Raw genomic sequence first — 22,026 nt, 5'->3', positions numbered from 1 at the left:
GGAATAAATTAGCACAAAAACTGTTGAACTAAGAGCTAACTTGTGGTTCAAAGCACCCCTCCCAGAAGGTAGGCAGCTCCTTATTGCTGCATTTGAAAGTAAGGTTTTTAAAAATAGTTTTAGAAACTAGCACAGTGGTATCATCTATTTCATTGCCATGCATTTAATTTTGTCAGCAATAAAGACAATTATTAAGATAAATGAGGCTGTCTTGACAACACATTCACTAATGCTATTTTCTATATATTCCACTGAAATTTACACAACTGTTTCTGAAACAGTCTACATGAAAGCATGAGAAAAAAAGCCTCCTCACTGAACCTAATCCTGAGTGGTCACATACATGTTTATATATACCTATCAGACATTATAAGAATGCTGAGATTCAATTCAGAAAATCTCATAATTTACTTGGGATGAGCACAAATTTAGTTCATTGTTGGGCACCACTCTCCCCATCATATCCTTTTCTCTTGCATAACATTAATGAGTAAGTAAACACCAAATGAATCCAGGTAGGCTCAATGAACTGCTTAAGGAGGGAACTTCCTAACAGGGGTGTACCAATTTCCAATTGAATAACAAACAAGTTCCAGTGAATTACCCTTGTTTCAGTAAACTGTCAGTGTGTAATATAACGATCTTGAGCCTCTTGTGGCGCAGAGTGGTAAGTGGCAGAAATGCTGTCTGAAGCTGTCTGTCCATGAGGTTGGGAGTTCAATCCCAGCAGCCGGCTCAAGGTTGACTCAGCCTTCCATCCTTCCGAGGTCGGTAAAATGAGTACCCAGCTTGCTGGGGGGTAAAACGGTAATGACTGGGGAAGGCACTGGCAAGGCCACCATGTATTGAGTCTACCATGAAAATGCATGGGGTCAGACATGACTCGGTGCTTGCACAGGGGATACCTTTTTAATATAACAATCAGTGGATGAAATGAGATACAATGGCAAACACTCTGTGTTCTCCAGGAACAGGAAATGGCAGGCAGAGAACACAGAGCATTTGCCATTGAATCTAATTTCATCCATTGATTGTTACATTATACTAGGCTTTCTTAGCCCGTGTTTTGTGAAACCCTGGGGCTTCTTGACAGCCCTGGAAGGGCTTCACCAATGGGTGGGAGTTAATTAATTTTTGTATATATTTTTAAATTTTGTTAAGTTAATTGGGTGTTATGACCATATATGTTGATGTCAACCCACCCATCCCTACCAAAATAGCCACTGATGAGCCTGGAGGAGGTAGGAAGGGGAGGGGCCCTAGGTGGGCAGGTACCAGCTGTGCTTCCAACCATATTCTAAACAATCATACCCCTTCTGGGGTTTCTCAACACCTGAAGAATTCCTCAAAGTTAAAAAAAAGTTGAGAAAGGTTGCATTATACACTGACAAAGTTTGCTGAAACAAGGGTAATTCTTTGGGGTTTATTTGTTATTCTGCTGGAAATTGGCATATTCCTGTTAGGAGGTTCCCTCATTAAATGGTTTATTGAGCCTGCATGGGTACATTTGGTGCTTACTTACTCATCAATGTCATGCAAGAGAAAAGAAGAGGATGGTGTATGTGTGTCCAAACATTAATTCAATTTGTGCTCATACCAAGTAAATTCTGACATGTTCTGCATTGAACCACAGCATGCATGGATTCCTAAGGTGTTTATTTGCTACATTCTGTGTACTCTGTCAAGTGACATCTTTACCCAATTCCCATTTATTGTGACTGCCAATTAGGATACAAATAGACTTCAGTTTGATAAGGCATTGTGACAAATTGGTGCAAATAGGGTTGCCAGACCCCTGTTAGGGCCTGGATATCCCCTGTTTTGGCACCTCCCCCCACCCCCGCTTCAGGGGTTTAAGAAAGCAGGGGAACTAAGTAAATGCATCACCCAGACTACAGCCAACCCCAACCCCCTCTGTCTGTCACCTTGCATTGTTCTGGCTGCCTCAGCAGGTTATGCCCAGCTCTGTCTGTCTGCTCCATTCAAACAGAGAAAAGCTTTGCTAGGTCCAAGCACTATGCTCTCTCAGCCCCTTTCAGGGTACACACTAGCCAGTTGTTGACCTGCCGCACATGCATGCTCTCTGTCTCTCTCTTGCACATGTGTGCAAGGAAGGGTGAGCAAGGAGGGAGTAAATGGTGCTTGTGACAAGCTCCTGATAGACAAGGCTTAGTGATCATATGCATGGAATAATCTGTGTCTCCCTCAGGCAGTTTGTTTGTGATATCCAAATGTAGTCCTACAGTGCCAAACCAAGAGGGAGGGATGGTGCTAGGGTAATTGCTAGGGTAATGAAAGAATCTCTCTGAACATAGACATGAACCATGCTTGCGGAGGGGAGAGAGAACAAACAACGGGAGTTGGAAATCACCATTTTCAGAATATTCTAAGCTGCCTTTTTGATGGAGCAAAAGAGTAGACCTAAAGTGAATGGCAAACACATACAGAGAGAGAATCCATGAAATGCCTTTTATTAGGACCAACACAAGGACACAACAAGCTTTTGAGCTCACCAGAACTCTTCACAAAGCCAGAGATACAGGTTATGTTTGGGCATTGTTATGTGTCCCAGGGTTGTCCCTAAAAAAAGTGTAAATCCTTCTTTCCAGGCTCCCCCCATTACATTTCTAAAAAAAAAATTTGATGATTTGCTTGACTTTTTGGCTTTTACTTTTGGACCAACATGGCTGTCAAAACAAAAGGCAAACAGACAAACCCTTGTCAACATACAGGAAGCCACTCCTAATTGATTATGTCCTTTTGCAATGTGAGAGGAAAGTATATAGGAATGTATGCCCCGAGGAGCATATCTAAGTTCCACTGGCTTTCAGTGCAACCAAGATTTAGAAATCAGGAACCAAATGTGCTGCAACAAACTACTAGACAGTACAAATCCCACTGCAGCAGTATTAAAAATCAACCCTAAATATTTTAGATGTTATTTAAAGAAAATTAGCCATTATTGCATAGTAAATGTCCTCAAAGAACTAAGACTCTGCAATCAGCCTGCTGCCAGAGAAGCTTCACAAACTATTATTTGTTTTGACAATTTGAGAGGCTGGGGAACTCTGAACGCTAAACAGCACAGACTATGCTGAAACAATACAGGAATAAAGTCACCATGTGCCTGAAGATATTCCCTTCACTTGTTATGACGAGTTACTGTGCAGCTCCCCAGTCAAGGCCTGTTTTGTTTTGTTTTGTTTTTAAAAAATCTTTCACTTCAGAAATGTCTCAAAACTACAATATGACTTATCTGAATGTGACATTTTATTTTATGTGTTTATACGCTTTGTGTGTTAAAAATGTGCAATCATTAACATTGATATACATTTTTACATCAACTTTCAGATATTTAAAATGTTTCCCACTTTGGGGTATATGTTTAGTCAATGTTGGCAACCACATCTTATTGGGATATTTTTAATTAGTTTTAATTATGTTTTAGGTTTTATACTGTTAATTTCAATATGTTTCTGTAGACACATTTTTCAGCATTTACTGATATTTTAAATGTATCTTTACTTCAGCCTGAAAGACAGTAAATAAATTTTGTTGTTGTTTTTGTTATCTTATTGGAATGTCAATATCCACAGGATCACTTGTATATGTTAAAGGCAGCATTCAATGGATTTTGAACAATCACTATAAGATATATGTACATGAAAGGTGTTCATTTATTTACTAAAAAACATTTATTAGCTTCCTTCCTCCATTGAGGAAATAAAGTCAGCTTACAAAATAAATTATAAAAACAATAGGAATAAAGCTATTATAAAAACCCATAAAAAGTCACAATTTAAAACCTCCAATTAAGAGGCTAGCAATAAATAAAAAAAACAAAATTTGTTAAACGAAGTCTTAAATTGTCTTCAACTGCCTCCTGAAAATTAACAGTGAGGGCCAGGTTATTTTATAATTGTGGGGCTACCACCAAAAAAGTGCCACACTAGAAGAAGATGCTATCTTTAAAAAGCATCGAACTGAACAGATGGTAGGTTTTTACTGAGTGATATTATTGGCTTGAGACCATCATGTATGATGTAGGAGTGTATTATGTATGCAGGAGATTGACAGGAAGTCTTTATTATACCAGTCAGACAAGAAAATGGGGCTCAACTTGGAGTTCTTATTTACCTTAAACAAAACAAAACAAACAAATAGTCCCCGCATAAGCATTCTGTGAAATCTAAATCAGACCAAATGCATCCAAGGAACACATGGAGAACTTAAAATAGTGGAACAAACTGTTCAAGTGAGTGAGTACTCAAATTTAACCCAATAAAGGCAGATATCATATGGTAGGTGAATGCAGATCATTATTGCTTACCAAATCTGTTCAAATTGCTGAATGTTTGCCAGAGATAGTTAAAAATAAAGGTGACTGACAGATGATTCTACACATCAAGTTTTCATGTGATATCTATATTTAATTCACATTCATGCTCTGGTACACAGAATGGCTAAAACATATCTGTAAGTATCTGAATACACAGTTCTTCCTAGGTCTGGCATTATTTATTTGTTTGTTTATTTATTTATTATTTAAACTTGTATACCACCATTCGCCAGGAGGTCTGACAGCAGTTCACAATAAACCCCCCCAAAGTTCCCATTATATGTTACGCAATAACAACAATCATGGCATTCTAATCCTATAACCCCCACCTGTTCAGTCAGAGGTCTTAACATTGGTCTCACGAGAGAGAGAGCTGGCCGATGGATCCACGGGATCCAAGATGGAACCTGGCCTCTGCCCTGGCCTCAACCATATGCCTGGTGGAAGAGCTCCGTCTTGCGGGCCCTGTGGAAAGGTGGTAATTCCAGCAGGGCCCTTAGCTCCTCCGGGAGCTCATTCCACCAGGTTGGGGCCAGGACTGAAAAGGCCCTGGCCCGGGTTGAGGCCAGGTGAACATCCTAGGTGCCTGGGCCAACCAGTAGATTCATACCCGCATAGCGAAGGTCCCTGAGGGGGGCATAAGCAACCAAACGGTCCCACAGGTAATCAGGACCCAGACGCGTATGGCCTTACTGGCATCATGGAATTCATACTTGGCCCACAGTATTTTGGAATCAAATTACTGCTGGAAAATTCAGATATTGTTTCTTTTCTGAAAAAAAAATAAACTGATGCTTCCTCCTGGGATTTTGAAAGTACAGATATTCGGCATTTGGAGTTTAATTATTTCAGATCAGATAGAGAAAATGGTTGGACAGAGAAGGATTCTTCCCCACAGAGAAAGCTATTCAGGCTTCCTATATATGGAGTATAGGCAAAACAAACAAACAAACAAATAAATAAATGGAAATAAAAAATAGGGGAAAAAAAAAGAAAAACAACAGCAGTGGTCCCCGCAGCAGAGTGGAACTGTATAAAATTAGTAATTTACTGTTATAATTAGTGTGGAACAATTGGTATTTTTAATTGCATATTTGAGAGTACTTGTTGATAAACTCCTGGGCCTTGTAGGATTCCAAATTAGTTGTCAAAATTAAGAAATAATTTCATTCCTAGGAGTACATTATCTGTGATTATCTGCAGAATTACCCTCTGCCAAAAAGTTACGCAACTGTTGATGTTGCACAATGACTTATTGTATAACATCACTCCGTAAAAAACGAATACCAATTTCCTCAAACCTATTGTTTTATAGCATTTAATATATTTAATATCTCTATTCATTCTTCTTGTTTTAAATCAGGAAAATCTACCCCAAAATGTCCCAAGAATTTCAGATAAAAGCATCTATTCTAAAAGAAAGCTAAATATATAATTTTCTGATGGCAACAGGACACTGATAGCTTGTGATTATATGTTTCATGAAAGCAAACATAGAACTAAAACATTAATTTTGCATTGCTTCTCCTCACCAGGCAGAGATAGATGCAGACACACTAATCTGAGGATTTCTGAACATTTATTTTTCATCAGTAATGGACTCTTGCATCTGAACAATATGGAAATCGGTACAGAAACAACATTAGAAGTGCAATCATGTGACATTATTAGAAATTTAGTCCTAGAATGGTTTATATCTTAAATAGAGGGTCACCTTAGGTTCAGTCAGTTGAGAAAGAGGTTTGGTCATAATGTTTCTCAGTTACTCCTCTAAAAAAATTCCTGGAACTGGAAGGAAGGAAGGAAGGAAGGAAGGGAAGGAAGGAAGGAAAGAAGGAAGAACCGATTCTGAATCACAGCTAGAAATCTTTACTTCCTATTGGTGATAATAGGATTATGTCCCCCTAACCAGAAAAGAAATCCTGGGTTATTTTCTCTGTCAGATGCCTCACTTGTGCATTCTCAATCAATATATATCAGAAGGGATATTTTATGTAACACAAAAATGTCTCTCAACTTTCAGATTCTAATATTCCGTGGTGAAAATAGATCTGAAATGATTGGTGGGCACAGAGAAAGAGGTATTTAGCATTAGATATCTAAGTTTTTAATGGCAACTGTAAGTTACTTAACCTTTTAAGAAAAAAATCTGAAAGTGTCATTTGAGATGGGTTCAGCTGAACGGGAGAGGCTTGAAAGCAAGGGTAGGATTATATTTTCTTATTGTTGGCATGTCACAGTTTGAATGCTCTGACATGTCACAGACAAACCACAGCATATCATCAACGGATTCTCAAGTGATCAGGTATAGGAGAATTCTAGGCTCAATATCTCATACCAGAACACTGAAAGAAGTTACTCCTACCTCCCTAAAAAAAAGATTCAAATGGGTAGCCATGTTGGTCTGAAGTAGCACAATGAAATTAGAGTCCAGTAGCACCTTTATCAGGAGCCTCTTGTGGCGCAGAGTGGTAAGGCAGCCGTCTGAAAGCTTTGCCCATGAGGCTGGGAGTTCGATCCCAGCAGCTGGCTCAAGGTTGACTCAGCCTTCCATCCTTCCGAGGTCGGTAAAATGAGTACCCAGCTTGCTGGGGGGTAAACGGTCATGACTGGGGAAGGCACTGGCAAACCACCCCGTATTGAGTCTGCCATGAAAACGCTGGAGGGCGTCACCCCAAGGGTCAGACATGACTCGGTGCTTGCACAGGGGATACCTTTACCTTTACCTTAGCACCTTTAAGACCAACAAAGATTTATTCAAGGCCTGAGCTTTTGTGTCTGAGGAAGAGTGCTTTTACTTGCTCACGCCTTGAATAAATCTTTGTTGGTCTTAAAGGAGCTAATGGACTCTGATTTTATAGTGCTACTTCAGAGCAACACGGCTACCCATTTGAATCTGGACTAAACCATAGTTAGCATTGCTTTCTTGGAAATACAAGGTCCAAATACGAGGCCCGTCCATCTGTCCCCCCCAATGTGCAGGAGTATGATATTCTGGGCATCTGATAACAAAATCTGTCTGTACAACCTTGAACTGCCAACATATAACAAGAACAACTGAATAAATGGGAATTCTGAGTTTGCTGTGGAATGCACTGTTTTTCACTTTTGTTGATGCTTCTCATCACTGAATGATATATGTGGCATAATATGATGTTCCCCGGTGTCATGAAAATCATCATGATAGCAATTGTATTTATGTTTCTAATAAAGGATTGTTGGCCTTGGGCCTTTTACAGAAATCCCACCTATGCAACACTTCCATTCCCATTCAAGTATTATAACGGCACAGAATGTTTCCCCTGTTTGCTACTTCTCTGAGGTAAAGTGTTTGCAGGTTAAGAGGTACCTCTTAAATTTGAAAGAAAAATGCATAAAACAAAACTGATTCACAGTGTTCAAACATACTCTTTATTGCTTCCAGCTGATAAATGTCAAGCTGGAAAACTAGTGTACCGAATGCACACACACATATATATCAAGTTTGATTAATCTAATAAACCTGAATGTTGTTAATTTGAAGAAAACATCACTTTATTGTTGCTTTTATATAGCTAGATAAGTGGCTATTTCACATCCTCTATAAATGATACACAATTTGAAAAAAATATTTTATGAATGTGAAGTACTGTACAATATTTCCATTTTATATGGAATTCTCCATTTGACAACCTCATAAAACACTGCATTATAAGAGAGACAGAAAAGGAGAGAGAATGAGATAAATCTTTTCAGGATTATTTGGGGGACCATTATGATGAACAGAAGCTTAGAAACAACTGAGGTAAAGAAAAATAAGAATGCAAATACCTGTTGTCTCACAGGGGGTCATTCGCCATGTCTAATAATGACACAGGCAGACACATTTCTTTTGGCATAACTTAGCCACAGCTTTTATTTATACAGAGCATAGTGCAGCATGGGGAAGGATCCTGTCCTCTTGTGGTCAGATGACTGCAAGGCAGCCCTTCTGTAAGCATGCCACTGCCCTGGGGATCCCTCAGTAAGCCCGCCTGGATCTCCTGACCCCCATCTGGCCTGCTGTGCCCCTGGGAGGCAGCATTGGGCATTAGCCTCTGGTGGGTTCCCATGCCACCCAGAAATGTGTGTCAGCCGCCAAGCCTCTTTTTCCTCTCAATGAGGGAAAGGTACCTGGCTATGCATCCACATGGTCTCTTTATGGAGGCTCCCCAAAGTAGAGAGTCCAGCATGCAGGCTTGATCTCCTCCCAAATGGATCTGCCCCAGACTCCATATGTGCTACAGAGCACAAAGGAGAGCCTTTCCCTCCCTTGCGCTCCCACCAACACTCACATGGAGCCCATCCATGGACTTGGTGCAGCATGTTGTAACACCCTGCCTCCTTCTGATCAAGGGGGTTACCCAGCAACTCTATGATTCTATGACTATAACTATCAAGCCAATAGAGCAGGGATTCCCAGCCAGGGGTCCGGACTTTCCCTTCCTGCCTTAATGGACTCAGCCACAAACAAGGAAACTGGCTGCTTCCATTGTTCCGCGTCCTGAGAGTGAGTTCTCTTGTGGTTTCTGTGTCTGGGAGGGAGCAGAGCCTGCACACCTATTAAACCACCCTTAAACCATGTGTTGTCTCTTCTCCTTCAGCCCTCTTCAAGCCTCTTTATTAATCCAGATGGTGAAGTCACTTCCAGTGACAAGACACTTTGGGGATGGGGGTGGTGTGGCCAGTTGACATCACTTCTGGGGCTCCTCGAAGCTTGAAAAATTATTTCAGGTGCTCCACCATGGTCAAAAGTTTTTAAAAGGTTGCAATAGGGGAAAATACGCTTTGAAGATTAACACCGGGAAATAATTTTTGCCAATGTTGAGTAAAAATTGTTTCTCTGTACTAGTTCTGAGAACTAAGGGAGCCACTAAAGGAGTTACAAGTGAAGCTTGAAGGGAAGACTGCAAATAGTTATGGAAATCAGGACACTTGCCCATTACAAAAATTTGGTGGTATAATAATACGAATTGCAGTAAATTAATCTGATTAGGAGAGCCCACTTCTTGAAAATCCTAATTAAAAGCAAGCTCAGTCAATCTGTTCCCAAGAAAATCTGCAGAACTGTAGCCTGGCAGGGCTCTCAGCGCATTGCCTGATGTCATGTAAACTAGTTCTTCCTCCTTGTCGAGCCATTCTACAGGAAGTGAAGATGATGACCCGTAATGGTGGCTCTGACCCTTCATTTATTTCCTTTTCCCATTTGGTAAAGTAAATTTGGGGAGTGGGGGAGAATGAGAAGGCCTTTTAGGTAGGTCTGATTAACAGAATACATGTAGACATGTATAATGGACATGTTTGGGTCATGTTTGGGTCAAAATGGGTCATAATGGACATGTTTGGGTCAAAAATATAATGTATATGTATGTCTGTGTGTATAAAATCTTGGCTGACTAAGAGGAAAACAGCAACAACAACCCTGAGGAGATCATGAAATAGGATTTGCTATAGCTTATGATAATTAATCACTCCAGGATATTTTTTCAAACAGGCAAAACATTCAAAGATGATGAATCCTGCAAAACAAAGAAGTGTGTTTGGCTAATCAATAAAGGACCCAATGCTGACATTTGGCAACGCAAACACAGAGAAAAGAGGATGTCTCCTTGCAGTAGGACTGCTTTCAAACTGGCAAGGTCACCGACAAGAGAACAGAGAAATTCCTACAGTAAGGAATACTAGGCAACAGTGCTATATCTAGGGATAGCAAAAATAATATAGGACGGGTAGAACGCAGTGGAGGACCAAATACAGGGCAAGTTATGAGGAACTGGGATACCAATATGGCATATGGCAAATTAAATATACAGAGTAGACTTCTATGGAGCCTTCAAACTTCCATTGTTCTTTATTCTTTGATATTCAACAAGTCCCAATGCGTTTCGCTCTTTAGCTCTTTTTCCAGATGCGTCGGGAATGCCAGAAGCTCCGAGTAGCATTTGTTAAGACAACCTTACTCACTGTTAAGAGATTATTTCACAGAATCAGTGAGTAGGTATTCTTCTACCTGTAAGATATTCTCACCTCCACCTCTGCTGCCCAGACCTAGCCAGGATGGAGGAATTGGCCTTCTTCAATGTCAGCCACCCCCTGTTCAACTACCCCTCTCTGTATCCCACAAGAAAAGATCCAGGCCTCCTGTTGTTCCTCCTGCATATCTCTCCATTCCTCTTCCACTGTGGGTGATCTGGCCTGCAGCTTGCACCCTTGGCATTTGAATTTTCCCTGTGAGTTTGGTGTCACCGGCTTGTTCCTGAGGCATTTCACAGATTCCTGTAACTTCTGCTATCTTTTACATTGTTCTCCACTCCTCCATTTTACCTGCACAAACCTGTGAGGTTGGTTAGGCGGTTGGTGTGAGGTTACCCAGCAAACTTCCATGGCACAAGTGGGGATTTGAACCAGAGTTTCCCAAATTCTAGTTGGATACTTTAACCATTATGCCGTGCTGGCTTTTCCCCCTTTCCCCATAAAACAGTCAGGGCCTATGTTATGTAATAACACCTGTTATCTAGAGAGGAGACCGTTTGCATATAAAACCTGAGAGCTTTTGCATATAAAACATGTGCTTTATTACTGAGCCACAGCCCTCTCTTACTTGTTAAAGCTATCATTCAGTAAACTTCCATTTTCAGGGCTGCCACATTTGAAATAGTGTGCTATGGCTATAATATTCTGTTTTGTCTACATTCCACTTGTAATTATGAAAACAAGACGAGAAATTTTATTGGTTAAGGTGTTTGGGGAGAAATGTTGCTTGCAGTATGTATTTCAGTTCCTTTTAAATACCATTTGGGGGAATTGATAACACATAGTGTGAGTGGAGAACTGTGGAACTGAAATCAGTAATAAAAACAAGTGGTTTGGAAGATAAGTTAGTCTGCATGACATAATCCTTTCCTAACATAGATTATACTGAGAAAAACTTGCCAAATACCTTTCCTACTTCTAATTAATGTGCATTGTGCTCCAGGGTCCTCAACGCTGAAAATATAGCTGAAAGCAGTTTGCATAATATTTAGCATCTGTATCATAACATGTATTTAAAAGGAAACAATTGTGCCTCTCCATTACCATTTACACCTGCCAAACAGATTGGTTTTTTTGAGGGGTGAGGGAGTTGTCTTAAATTTCACTAAACAACAAAACAGCCTCTTGGGTCTTTAAGATGAAACCAGATGAGCAACTAAAATTTTAAGTATACCTTCCAAGAAAACTCTGAAATTACTTGGCACCTTTATTTTCTATAAGCCACAACTGGATTTCCTTTTGTCCTCCACTTCCCTGGTCATTATGTTGGAGCAGAGTCTGGCAGACCCTGGTTTGCATCAGTCACATACCTAGCCTCTCTTGCAGGGTTGTTCTGAAGATGGAGGGGAGCCCCCATTGAGGAGAAAGGTTCAGTATAAATGAAGCAAATAAATAAGACCACCAAGAGCAGTGTAAACCAGCCTTTTCCTACTTTTTTACCGCTGACATACCCCTAAAACATTCTTCAGGCTTCGAGTAACCCCAGAAGTGGGTTGACTGTACAGAATATGGGTGGGAAGCATAGCTATGTACATGCCCACCCAGGGACCCTCCCCTTTCCCACCACCTCCAGGCCCATCATTGGCCATTTGGAGGGGGGGGGTTTGACATGACCATATATGTTCATAACTTCCTTGATTGAAGAATGATACACTCCTGTCTGGGATGACTGTCCCCTTCCACCGAGTGCACAGCTTTGGGAGGGGATGTACATGGAGCAGTGAGGGAGGTAGGGGACAGTGATTAATTAATTAATTAGTTAACTCCCACCCATTAGGGAAACCATTCCAGGGTCGTCAGGAAGCCCCAGGGATGCATGGAACCCTGGTTGAGAAAGCCTGGTCTAAACCTTTGTTTTTAAGGAAGACCACTAAAAAATAAATAAATAAAAATTCAAAACCAAAAAGCAAGGATTGTATTTTGGTTGGTCTTAATACAAGGCAGTAACATGGCTTTGTTTCTCGCTTATACCAAGAACCATTTTCAAGAGTTTTCCCAGAAAGATGACTCAGCAACATTTTTCTCAAGTCAATAATAATTATGAAACTTCCTCAGACAAATCCTTAGCACAGAATGTTATTCAAGGTTCTTTAAAGCAAGACTATTTTTAGGTTTCTCTCCTTCAGGATGATGATTATTTCACAGGTATCAGAAATATTTTTGTGCCAAGATGGCTGCTCACAGTCATCTCTTTGAGGATATAATGTTGAGAGAGTATGTCTAAAATGGTCTACTCAGGAGAAATTTTTTTCCATTGTGCTTACTCCACAGAAACTTCTTAGAACTGCAACCTCACTTTCCTGCTCAGGTGGGTATCCTTGTTGGTCTAAAGTAGCAGAACAAACTGTGAGTCCAAAGGCACCTTTAAGACCAACAAAGATGGATTACAAGCCATTAGGAATACAATTTCTAGCAAAACAGCTGACTCAGCAACCAAACTGTGCCATTTTGTTGTCACCCCCAACCATTTCAGTCTCGATGACAACTTGTTCCCTCAGATCAATGGTACAGCCATGGGCACCCATATGGCCCCTCAAAGGCCCATTATGCACGGCCGCCGAAACGGCGATTTCGGGTCACATGGAAAACGCGGAGGGGGAAGACACACCGGTTATGCACGGGGCGGGGCGCGACGGCGGCAAAACCCAGAGTAACCGATTATGCACGCAGCGATCCGGGCACCGCTTCTGGTTGCGCCCCTGTCACCCGGAAGCTGCGCTTTCTTCCGCGTTTCACTGACGCGGCATTTTCGGCGGCATGCACCGAAGCTGCGGCCAGTTGCAGCCGGCTCAGTGCGTTATCCGTGATTTTAGTCGCCGCCATTCCACCCCGAATGTGCGCTAAAACCCCCGTGCATAATGGGTCAATATGGCAACATCTTTATGGCAGACTTGGAGCAATGCTTCCTAAACCCCCATTTGCTCACTGCTCTCTTATACCTCTGATTCACTTGATGACATTTTTATCATTTGGACACATGGTAAAGAAGCCCTGGATAGTTTCCACCAGGCATACAATGATTTTCAACTCACCATTAACCTGACAGTGAAGCAAGAAACACATTTTCTGAACACTACTGTAAAAATAAACAATGGATGCCTAGACACTACCTTATACCAAAAATCTACTGACAAACATACTTGCATGCCTTTAGCTATCATCCTAAACATACCGAACAATACAGTGTATACAGCCAGGCTTCATGTTAGCTTCATCTGCTCCAATCCCACAGACAGAGATCTCATCAGAAGGATCTACAGCAAACCTTCTTGGAACTAAAGTACCCACCCAATGAGGTCAAGAAACAATTAACAAAACCAGAAGGATACCAAGAGAAAACCTGTTGGAAGGCAGGCCCAAAAGAGACAAGAACGGAACACAATTAGTGGTTACATATAGCTCTCAACTCAAAACAGTGACACATCATTAGTGACTTACAACTTGTATTGGATAATGATAGTTCTCTTTCCCAAGTACTAGGGCACAAACCTTTCCTTGAGCAAAGACAACCCCCCAATCTCAAACAACTCCTCGCCCACAACCATGCAACATCTAATTTAAACATGGACACTGATACCAAAACTTGCAATAAACACAGATCCCAACTTTGCTGCCACATACACTCTAATAACACAATCACTGGACCTAACAACATCACCTACACCAGGGGTAGTCAAACTGCGGCCCTCCAGATGTCCATGGACTACAATTCCCAGATGCCCCTGCCAGCATTCGCTGGCAGGGGCTTCTGGGAATTGTAGTCCATGGACATCAGGAGGGCCGCAGTTTGACTACCCCTGACCTACACCATCAAAGGCTTATTCACATACTCAACTTCTAACACTGGATATGCCATTAAATGCCAACAATGTCCCTCTGTTCTCTGCAAACAGGTCAAACCCTCGCCAAAGAATTAATGGAAATAAGTCTGACATAAAAAATCACGGGTCTGAAAAACCTGTAGGGGACCACTTCAGCCTTCTAGGACATTCAGTAAGGGACCTCAAAGTAGCTGTTTTATTGCAAAGGAACTTCAAGAACACACTAGAACTGGAGACTGCAGAAGTGCAAGTTATTACAACACTCAAAACAGTGGAATACCCTGGACTCAACAAGGGCATAGTTTTTGTTTTTTTTAATCTCACCATGCTATTTTAATTCAACTCTTACATTCACATTCCTTACAATCCTCTCTTCTCTTGATTTTATTTGGGACAATGTGATTGTAATGTGATATAAGTAGTATGTAATGGAATTCAGAATCTAACTCTCTGGTCTCAGGACAAAATAACAAACTGAGCACCTTTTCACTTGTGGGGATGCTTCCATGCTTGAGTGGAGACGGATGGGGCAAGAAACTAGTCTCTTTTAATTACTGTATTTGCTGGCGTATAAGACTACTTCCCCCCCCCCCGAAAGACATGCCTCCAAGTGGGAGGGTCGTCCTATATGCCGGGTGTACTTCAGTTGGGATAGACATAGCTGCTCATAGTGGCCTCCCAATGCCTGCCCGGTGTACATAGTGGCCTCCCAATGCCCGCCCACCTCATTCTACATACCATCCAGTATCGTGTGGTATCCAGTGTGGCTGCAGCGGGTCATCAGCATGGCTGCGGAAAGCATCAGCAGCGAGACAGGAGTGCTAGCCTTCTCGGCGTGACCGGCCCGTTCTGCTCGGCGGGAAGCAGCGGCGCTCCATCCCACCCCTTGTCTATGCAGAGCTCGCACATGCGCACTAGTGCCGGTCACAGGGAGATGCAGGGGCGGGCTGGGTATATAACAAACTCTATATTTTGAGTGGAAATGTTGGGGGGGGGGGTCATCTTATACGCCCAGTCGTCTTATATGCCAGGAAATACGGTATTTCTTTTCACAACTGGGAAAGTATCTGCCATTAATTAGTCACCTTGACATTTTTATTTCTCCAATGTCTCTGTGACCTATAACTGAACTCAAAAGGAGTTGTTTTAGCAAAGAATTATCATACTGCATAATTTGGATATTATGACAAAGTTTACTAATTTGCCACTAATTTACTTTTGCCTTATGTCTGTACTCTTATGATCCTTGTTCCATTCTGTATAAGGGAGAGTGCATGCACTCGAAAGCTCATGCCTGCCCTTGACTAAATCTTTGTTGGTTTTAAAGATGCTATTGGACTCAAAGTTTTAGTCAAGATATGAGCTTCCGTGTGCATGCACACTTCCACCGACATTTTGTTTTCCTCCTTGTAATATATGAAAGTGATTAAATAAACTGCAGAAGACGTAAAATGAATTAATTGAGATGACTGGATTTAAAGCAATTACGAAAATTATAAATAGCAAATATAAATAGCAGATGAACAAATGGGCTCACCCCATATAATTTTGCCACCACAAGTGTTAAATTTTACCGGACTGTAGAATCATCTGTTTTAACAGAATACAAATCAGTGTAAATCCCACCTCGAAACTCAGCACCTTACAAATGTCATACTAATATGCATATAAAGTTGACTGCTTTCCAGCTTCTCACAATTTAAGCTTTTTGAAATTAAGAAAAATCTTTAAATCAAAAAACAAAACTAGCCCAGAATAACAGAGTGGATTGATTATCCTAAGTTTATTTGCCAGTCCTATAAGAGGACAGAAAGAATTTGGATCTTCCGAGCCACAAAAGAGGTATGACCATTTACTAAGTGTGTACATACAGGTCTGGCACATTCAAAATTTGCCTCCATTCCATTAATAGAACTTCTCTCTGTTATCCAGCCTGATATTTGGTTCCAACACAATAAAGTGAATTAAAACAGTGGTCCGCAACCACCGGACCATGGCCTGATGCTGGGCCGCGAAGTCCTCGGCACCGGGCCACGGCTCCCTCTCCCCGCCCCCCCTACAGTGAGAAGCTCGTCAGGCCGCCAAAGCGACCGATTAGCGTGTGGCCCGGCAAGCTTCTTTCTGCGGGAGGTGGGGAGAGGGAAACACGGCCGCTGGCATGGTGGCAGCGCAAACACACATGCACGGACCTGCCCCCCCACCCCCCGTGCCCTCCCCCTACCCCCTGGTAGCGGTCTGCAACAGAAAAAAGGTTGCGGACTGCTGAATTAAAGGATGACTCCGGGTCCAGGTCAGCCACTTGAATCACATGCTGTATTGCCTAAATCTGTATCATAAACTATACATATACCTCAAATCTGTAGTGTCTCTGCAGTAAAAAATGATAGCACGTAATGCCATTGCAGATCCAATATTTCTGAAGTAGGACACTCCTAAAAAGGGCAGCTGTTATTAACATTTCAAGAAATTTAATTCTATAGCAAATGATTTATCAGCTTAGCACAAAGTTGTTTTTCCCCTAAAATCCTCGCAGAACAGTTAACTATGTGGGGTGGGTGAATAACTTAAACTAATATTAGAGGGAATGTATTTCAGAACTGGTCTTCTTTTATAACCTCATAGCCTAACAGTATGATAAAAAGTCATGGATAACTGGTGAAAGAATGATGAATGACATCCAAACTATATCTTTTTAACAGTTTTGTTATGACAATACATTGGCAGATTTGTTAGAGAAAAAGGCATCTCTGTACATACATCACTGAATTAGTAAACTATTTTAAGAGAGGAGATCAACAGATTTATTTATTTAATTTATAATTTGATTTATATCCCGCCTCTTTTGACTGAGTCATCTCGAGGCTGCTTACAATAAAACTATAAAACAATATACCCCATCAAACTTCATAAAATATTAAAACCCACAATATCCATACAACTAACATTAACCATAACCATAATTCAACAGATGCAGACACTACATTTAAAGGTTATTTTTTTCTCTTGTAGTGCTAATGGGATATAAAATGAATTTAGTTCCAACATGCAGTTTCTGAAAGAGTTAATATTTCAATCACATGCAATTCATTAAAATACATTGTCACAGTTAAATACCAATGCATATTTAAGGATGCATTTTATTTTATTTTTACAGGCTGCACAAGTAGAAATTTGCTCCACAATATTTAATTGTAATTCATACATTTAATCCCCCTAACAGTAATCTTGGCTGCATCTACAAAATGATATGGATCTTTGAAATGCATAATTTGTTACTTATGAAAATAAATGCAAATATATACCTGAAAAGATATATTAAGATTATATCGGACCAGCTTTTCTGTCATGGATAGGGAACAAATAAAAACAAGCTGGTGATCACATGCACATTTGCGCCACCACCATGCGCAGATGCGCATGTGCGGCGGGTCCATGCATGCACGTTTGCGCGGGGCCCCGGGTCGCCCTCTCCCGCCACCCCTTGGCAAATTGTTCCCTACCGCTGCTGTAGGGAACTATTTGCTAGCTGTGACACAGAAGATTCTGGGGCCAGCTCCTCCTGCAGTGTGGTTTAAACTGTGCGGCAGGAGAAGCCATCCCCGCCGGGTCTGTGAGCGGTAGGGAAAGACCTCCGCATGACATCCAGATCCTGAGGCTCCAGGATCAGGCTGGCTTTTTTCCCCTGGTATTATTGTTCTTGGATCTGTTAGACTCCCCAAAACTGGGAGTTCTGAAAAATCCCGGATCTAAATGCCATACTGGTATTAGAATCTGAGATTTTTCAAAAATGTCTCAAGTCATGTCAAGTTTTGACCTTACATGGAGATAATTCAACTTTCTGCATGAAGGAAATGTTTCTTGTAGCTTATAACCAACGTAGTCTATAGATATGGTACATATGTAGAAAACTCTCCTAGTACTGGTCCTTTCTATACTCTTATTACCTAGTTTATAATTTTTCTACCCTTCATTTTGAGCCAGGAGAACTATTTTTTGTATTATTCTAAAATGTATATCTTGCTTTATAAATTTGATGATTCTTTCCAGAACAAACCTATTATGTAGTGGAGAGCCTCAGAATCATAAGGTAGATTTCCCATTTGAATATCTATGTTCAAGTTCATTGGGGGGGGGGAATGGAGCAGTACTCCTTGGGAAGCGAAAGGATTTGAAGGAGAAGAAGATGTTGGCATGATTGACAGTAGCTTAACAAGGGGCATAGCTAGGGGACATACAACCTACTCAACATTGTACAGAGTTGGTGAGAACAAGCTACCTTGGAAATTCTGTCATATTGCAACCCGCAAAAATAGCAAAAAGAACAATCAAAATGAGAATACACAATTCCCAGAGTTTAAGAACTTCAATTTAATCAATTTAAGTATACAGATGGTTTTATGTACTATGAACTATGGTGCATAGATTTGGTTTTATTTAATACTGCATCAGATGAAATGAGACCACCTTGTGCTGCTTTGTGCTCTACAATTATTGGCAGATACAGTCATCATATTAAAGCTTGTGATGGTGAAACCATGGCCCTAGATTTCACACCTGAGCCACAACATGCTCCCACCGAAACTGCTAAAAAGCTTCCCTGAACAAGCAATTTCCACTCCCCAACTCTGAACAATATACAGTTGCTCCCCACAAAGTTGAACAATGCGTGTCCTACCCTGAGTTCTTGGCGTTCGTTTCCTGCGATCCCTGAACGCTGCCCCAGATTGCAGTGCCTCGAGAAGATTATCCATCACTCCTGTCTCGTCTCCCTCTGTGAATAGCAGAGGAAGTAAAATTAATCTCTTTGCAATTAAGGTTATAACACAAGGAAAAAAAATGTGGAAAGTAAAAATAGGGTCACATTTACATAAAACCACTAAATTAAAGACATATATTTCACTGTAATGAAAGCTGTCAGTTTTCATGCAGTACCATTGACTAGATTGCTTATGAGGTTCTATTAAGCAAAATTGATGTCAAGCTCACATACTGCTCTTCTAACTTCCAAGACCTTGTCTCGTGTATTATTGATGGCATGCTCCGTATGCAAATAAACAGGTGTTGATCAGCAATTGCCGTTTGACTTTTAAGGTCCTTATGAAAGCTCCCTAAGCAAGAACCTGGCAGGCCTCTTTAGCAGAATCAATGCACATAAAACAATTTGATAGCATAAGCTCATCAACATCAGGTTAAGTACCATTAGTGTTAATACTGAAGAAGAGCAACGGCCCCACTACTATTCAGGGCCCCCAGAAAACTACTGTATGAATGGGCTTCTCCATTCATTTCAAAAAAGGGGTGAATCCACAGTAGTATGAGAATGTAGATCAACTTAATCAAGTGAAAAAAGCATAAACGATTGGGGGAAGACTCTTACTCTAAGGATACACTTCATATACATAAAGAATTCATCTTCTTTCAGACTCAGGTACTAATATTGTATTTGACTCAACTTACTTCTTTAATCCCATTCTGTTCCCTATAATTAGCATTTTAAGTTTTCAGACAGCCACAGTTATGGTAAACCTTGTCTGTACAGATGGAGAACTTATATGGAGATTTATCACTACCATAACACTTCAGAAATCAACAAGCAGAACACCCATTCTCAATTCAAAGCAGTGTAGGCTTTAGAAATTGCTCCCATCTTTGTGTGTTATGGAAAGTTGGTGAAGTTGATTTATTTAATTATTTGTTGGTTATCTGTTAGCATGTTTCAACGTTGTGTTTTAATTTAGTCTTTTAATAAGAGCTTGAAGCAGCATTCAATAACGCAAGAACTGCGGGACAAAAACACCTGTAAGTTATCTGAAGACCAAGGAGCCATGCTGCTTATTTTGTCCATATCCATATTACAGGCTAACATCGCACCTTGTAAGCAAGTAACACAAAGCTGAGTTTTATTCTGCTCGTATCAGTGGGTTGTCTGTTTTCAAACACACTGTCACAACAAAGAGCAGCTTATGCAGCTTCACATTTCTTTTAATATGACAACATGCTTTATTATTCTCCTTAGTATGTTGTAATCCATTTCATAGAACAATTGCATATTAAACACTGTTATGAAGACTGCTCTATTATACATACTTAAGATCCACTGATTTCAAGGGAAATTAAGCATGCATGAAAATGGCAATATGTCCTTCCAAATATTTCAAATACAAAATGTGGAGTTGTTTAAAGACACTCAATACATACATATCTAAGTTACCATGGTTGGAGCTAACACCTGAAAATACAGCTTTGCTTTTTCCTATTTCCAGCTTCTTCTGATGGCCAGGAGACTCTATGGAATGACATGGAATGAAGTACTGGGGAATATAGTGGGAGGAGGCTGTCAGCAACCTCCTTGGGGGGACCACTTGCTGAAGGGCTAATGCTCTCTACATCCAGTCCTTACAAATTGTTTATTCCTTATCATGACATACTAAGGTGACCACACTCCATGTCAGAAAGTCCCAACTAGAAACTAAAAGCTAATCTGTTTTCAGAAGGGACCTCCCTCCCACATATTTCATTGGCAAATCGAACCCCTTTCACAAAACCCTAAAAGAGGGGGTCTAATATGTTAATAATGAGCTTCTTGTGGCGCAGAGTGGTAAGGCAGCGACATGCTGTCTGAAGCTGTCTGCTCATGAGGCTGGGAGTTCGATCCCAGCAGCCGGCTCAAGGTTGACTCAGCCTTCCATCCTTCCGAGGTCGGTAAAATGAGTATCCAGCTTGCTGGGGGGTAAACGGTAATGACTGGGGAAGGCACTGGCAAACCACCCCGTATTGAGTCTGCCATGAAAACGCTAGAGGGCGTCACCCCAAGGGTGAGACATGATTCGGTGCTTGCACAGGGGATACCTTTACCTTTTTAAAATATGTTAATAATATAATTTAATTAATACATTAGTAAAGTTAAATTGTTATCAACTGTTATTAAGGTAACTTCATTGCACGTACATGCTTGTTGTTAACCACCCTGAACCAACCGAGAAGGACAGGCTATAAAAATGAAATTATTATTAATTATATTATTATTTCAGAATATTGGGGAGATCTACTTGAATGTTCCCTCCCTGAAAACCAAAACTTAATACATCATGGAGTATTCTGATCTAAAATCCTTATCTCTGACATTTTGGCTTTTTACAGGCAGGGATTTTATGACATAGAAAAAATTCAAATATATGATCACACACCTCAACCAGTACAGCCTTTTTAATACTACACCACAGGATTTTTTTTGTATGTGTGTTTCCTTGAGTTTCAGCAAGCATCAGAAGTTAGCAAAGCTGAAAATCAATGCAACTAGAGGAAAATGTAAACATGGACCAGCATCCTATGCCTCCCCTGCATGTAAAACAGAAGAAAGATAAACCCTAGGATGTTCAATCAGATCATAACTCTGTTTGAACTACTGCAAAACTAATAAAAGATAGATTTGGATCAAAAAGGTGAACTCAGTTATGACTGCATTATATGTACAGGGGATGTTTCTGACCATAATCCAACAGGACCACTGGCAGGCTTATTGTTAAAACTGTACAAATATCATCTTATACTACAAATCTTCATTGGCCAAGGACTTGCAGACAATACAATACAAAGCTCAGGAACGGGCTGGAAATGTGACTCTCTCAGAAATTCAGCATTGTATACCCTAACTGTGAGTGCTGCTTCCTTGCTGAACTCCTAGTTCTCTAAAGAAGAAATCCAGCACAGCTAAATTATGAATTCCTTTTTCAAATTAGGTATATTCCTCTGATCAGTGAAGCTTGAAGCAGAGCAGAGTGTCATATAAAACTCACAGGGAATGGAGGAAGTGAA

The 22,026-nt window shown here is 40.7% G+C and overlaps 1 protein-coding gene across 5 annotated transcripts in view; it reads right to left on the bottom strand.

The window, feature by feature from the left end:
- DIAPH2 (diaphanous related formin 2) overlaps positions 1 to 22,026 on the bottom strand; it is a 420,337-nt gene that overhangs the window by 90,363 nt on the left and 307,948 nt on the right. For all 5 annotated transcript variants that reach the window (XR_013226383.1, XM_077309067.1, XM_077309071.1 and 2 more), the window contains one exon: positions 18,887 to 18,982. Coding sequence is in view for 4 of the 5 variants with exons in the window: in XM_077309067.1 (XP_077165182.1) it covers positions 18,887 to 18,982 (96 nt within the window). In the remaining variant the exon portion in view is untranslated. The remainder of the gene's footprint in view (positions 1 to 18,886; positions 18,983 to 22,026) is intronic.

Source organism: Paroedura picta, chromosome 13 (genome assembly GCF_049243985.1).
Source record: "Paroedura picta isolate Pp20150507F chromosome 13, Ppicta_v3.0, whole genome shotgun sequence".
Taxonomy (NCBI): Eukaryota; Metazoa; Chordata; class Lepidosauria; order Squamata; family Gekkonidae; genus Paroedura; species Paroedura picta.
The sequence above is the reverse complement of the archived record's forward strand: the minus strand, read 5'-3'. Positions and strand labels throughout refer to the sequence as shown.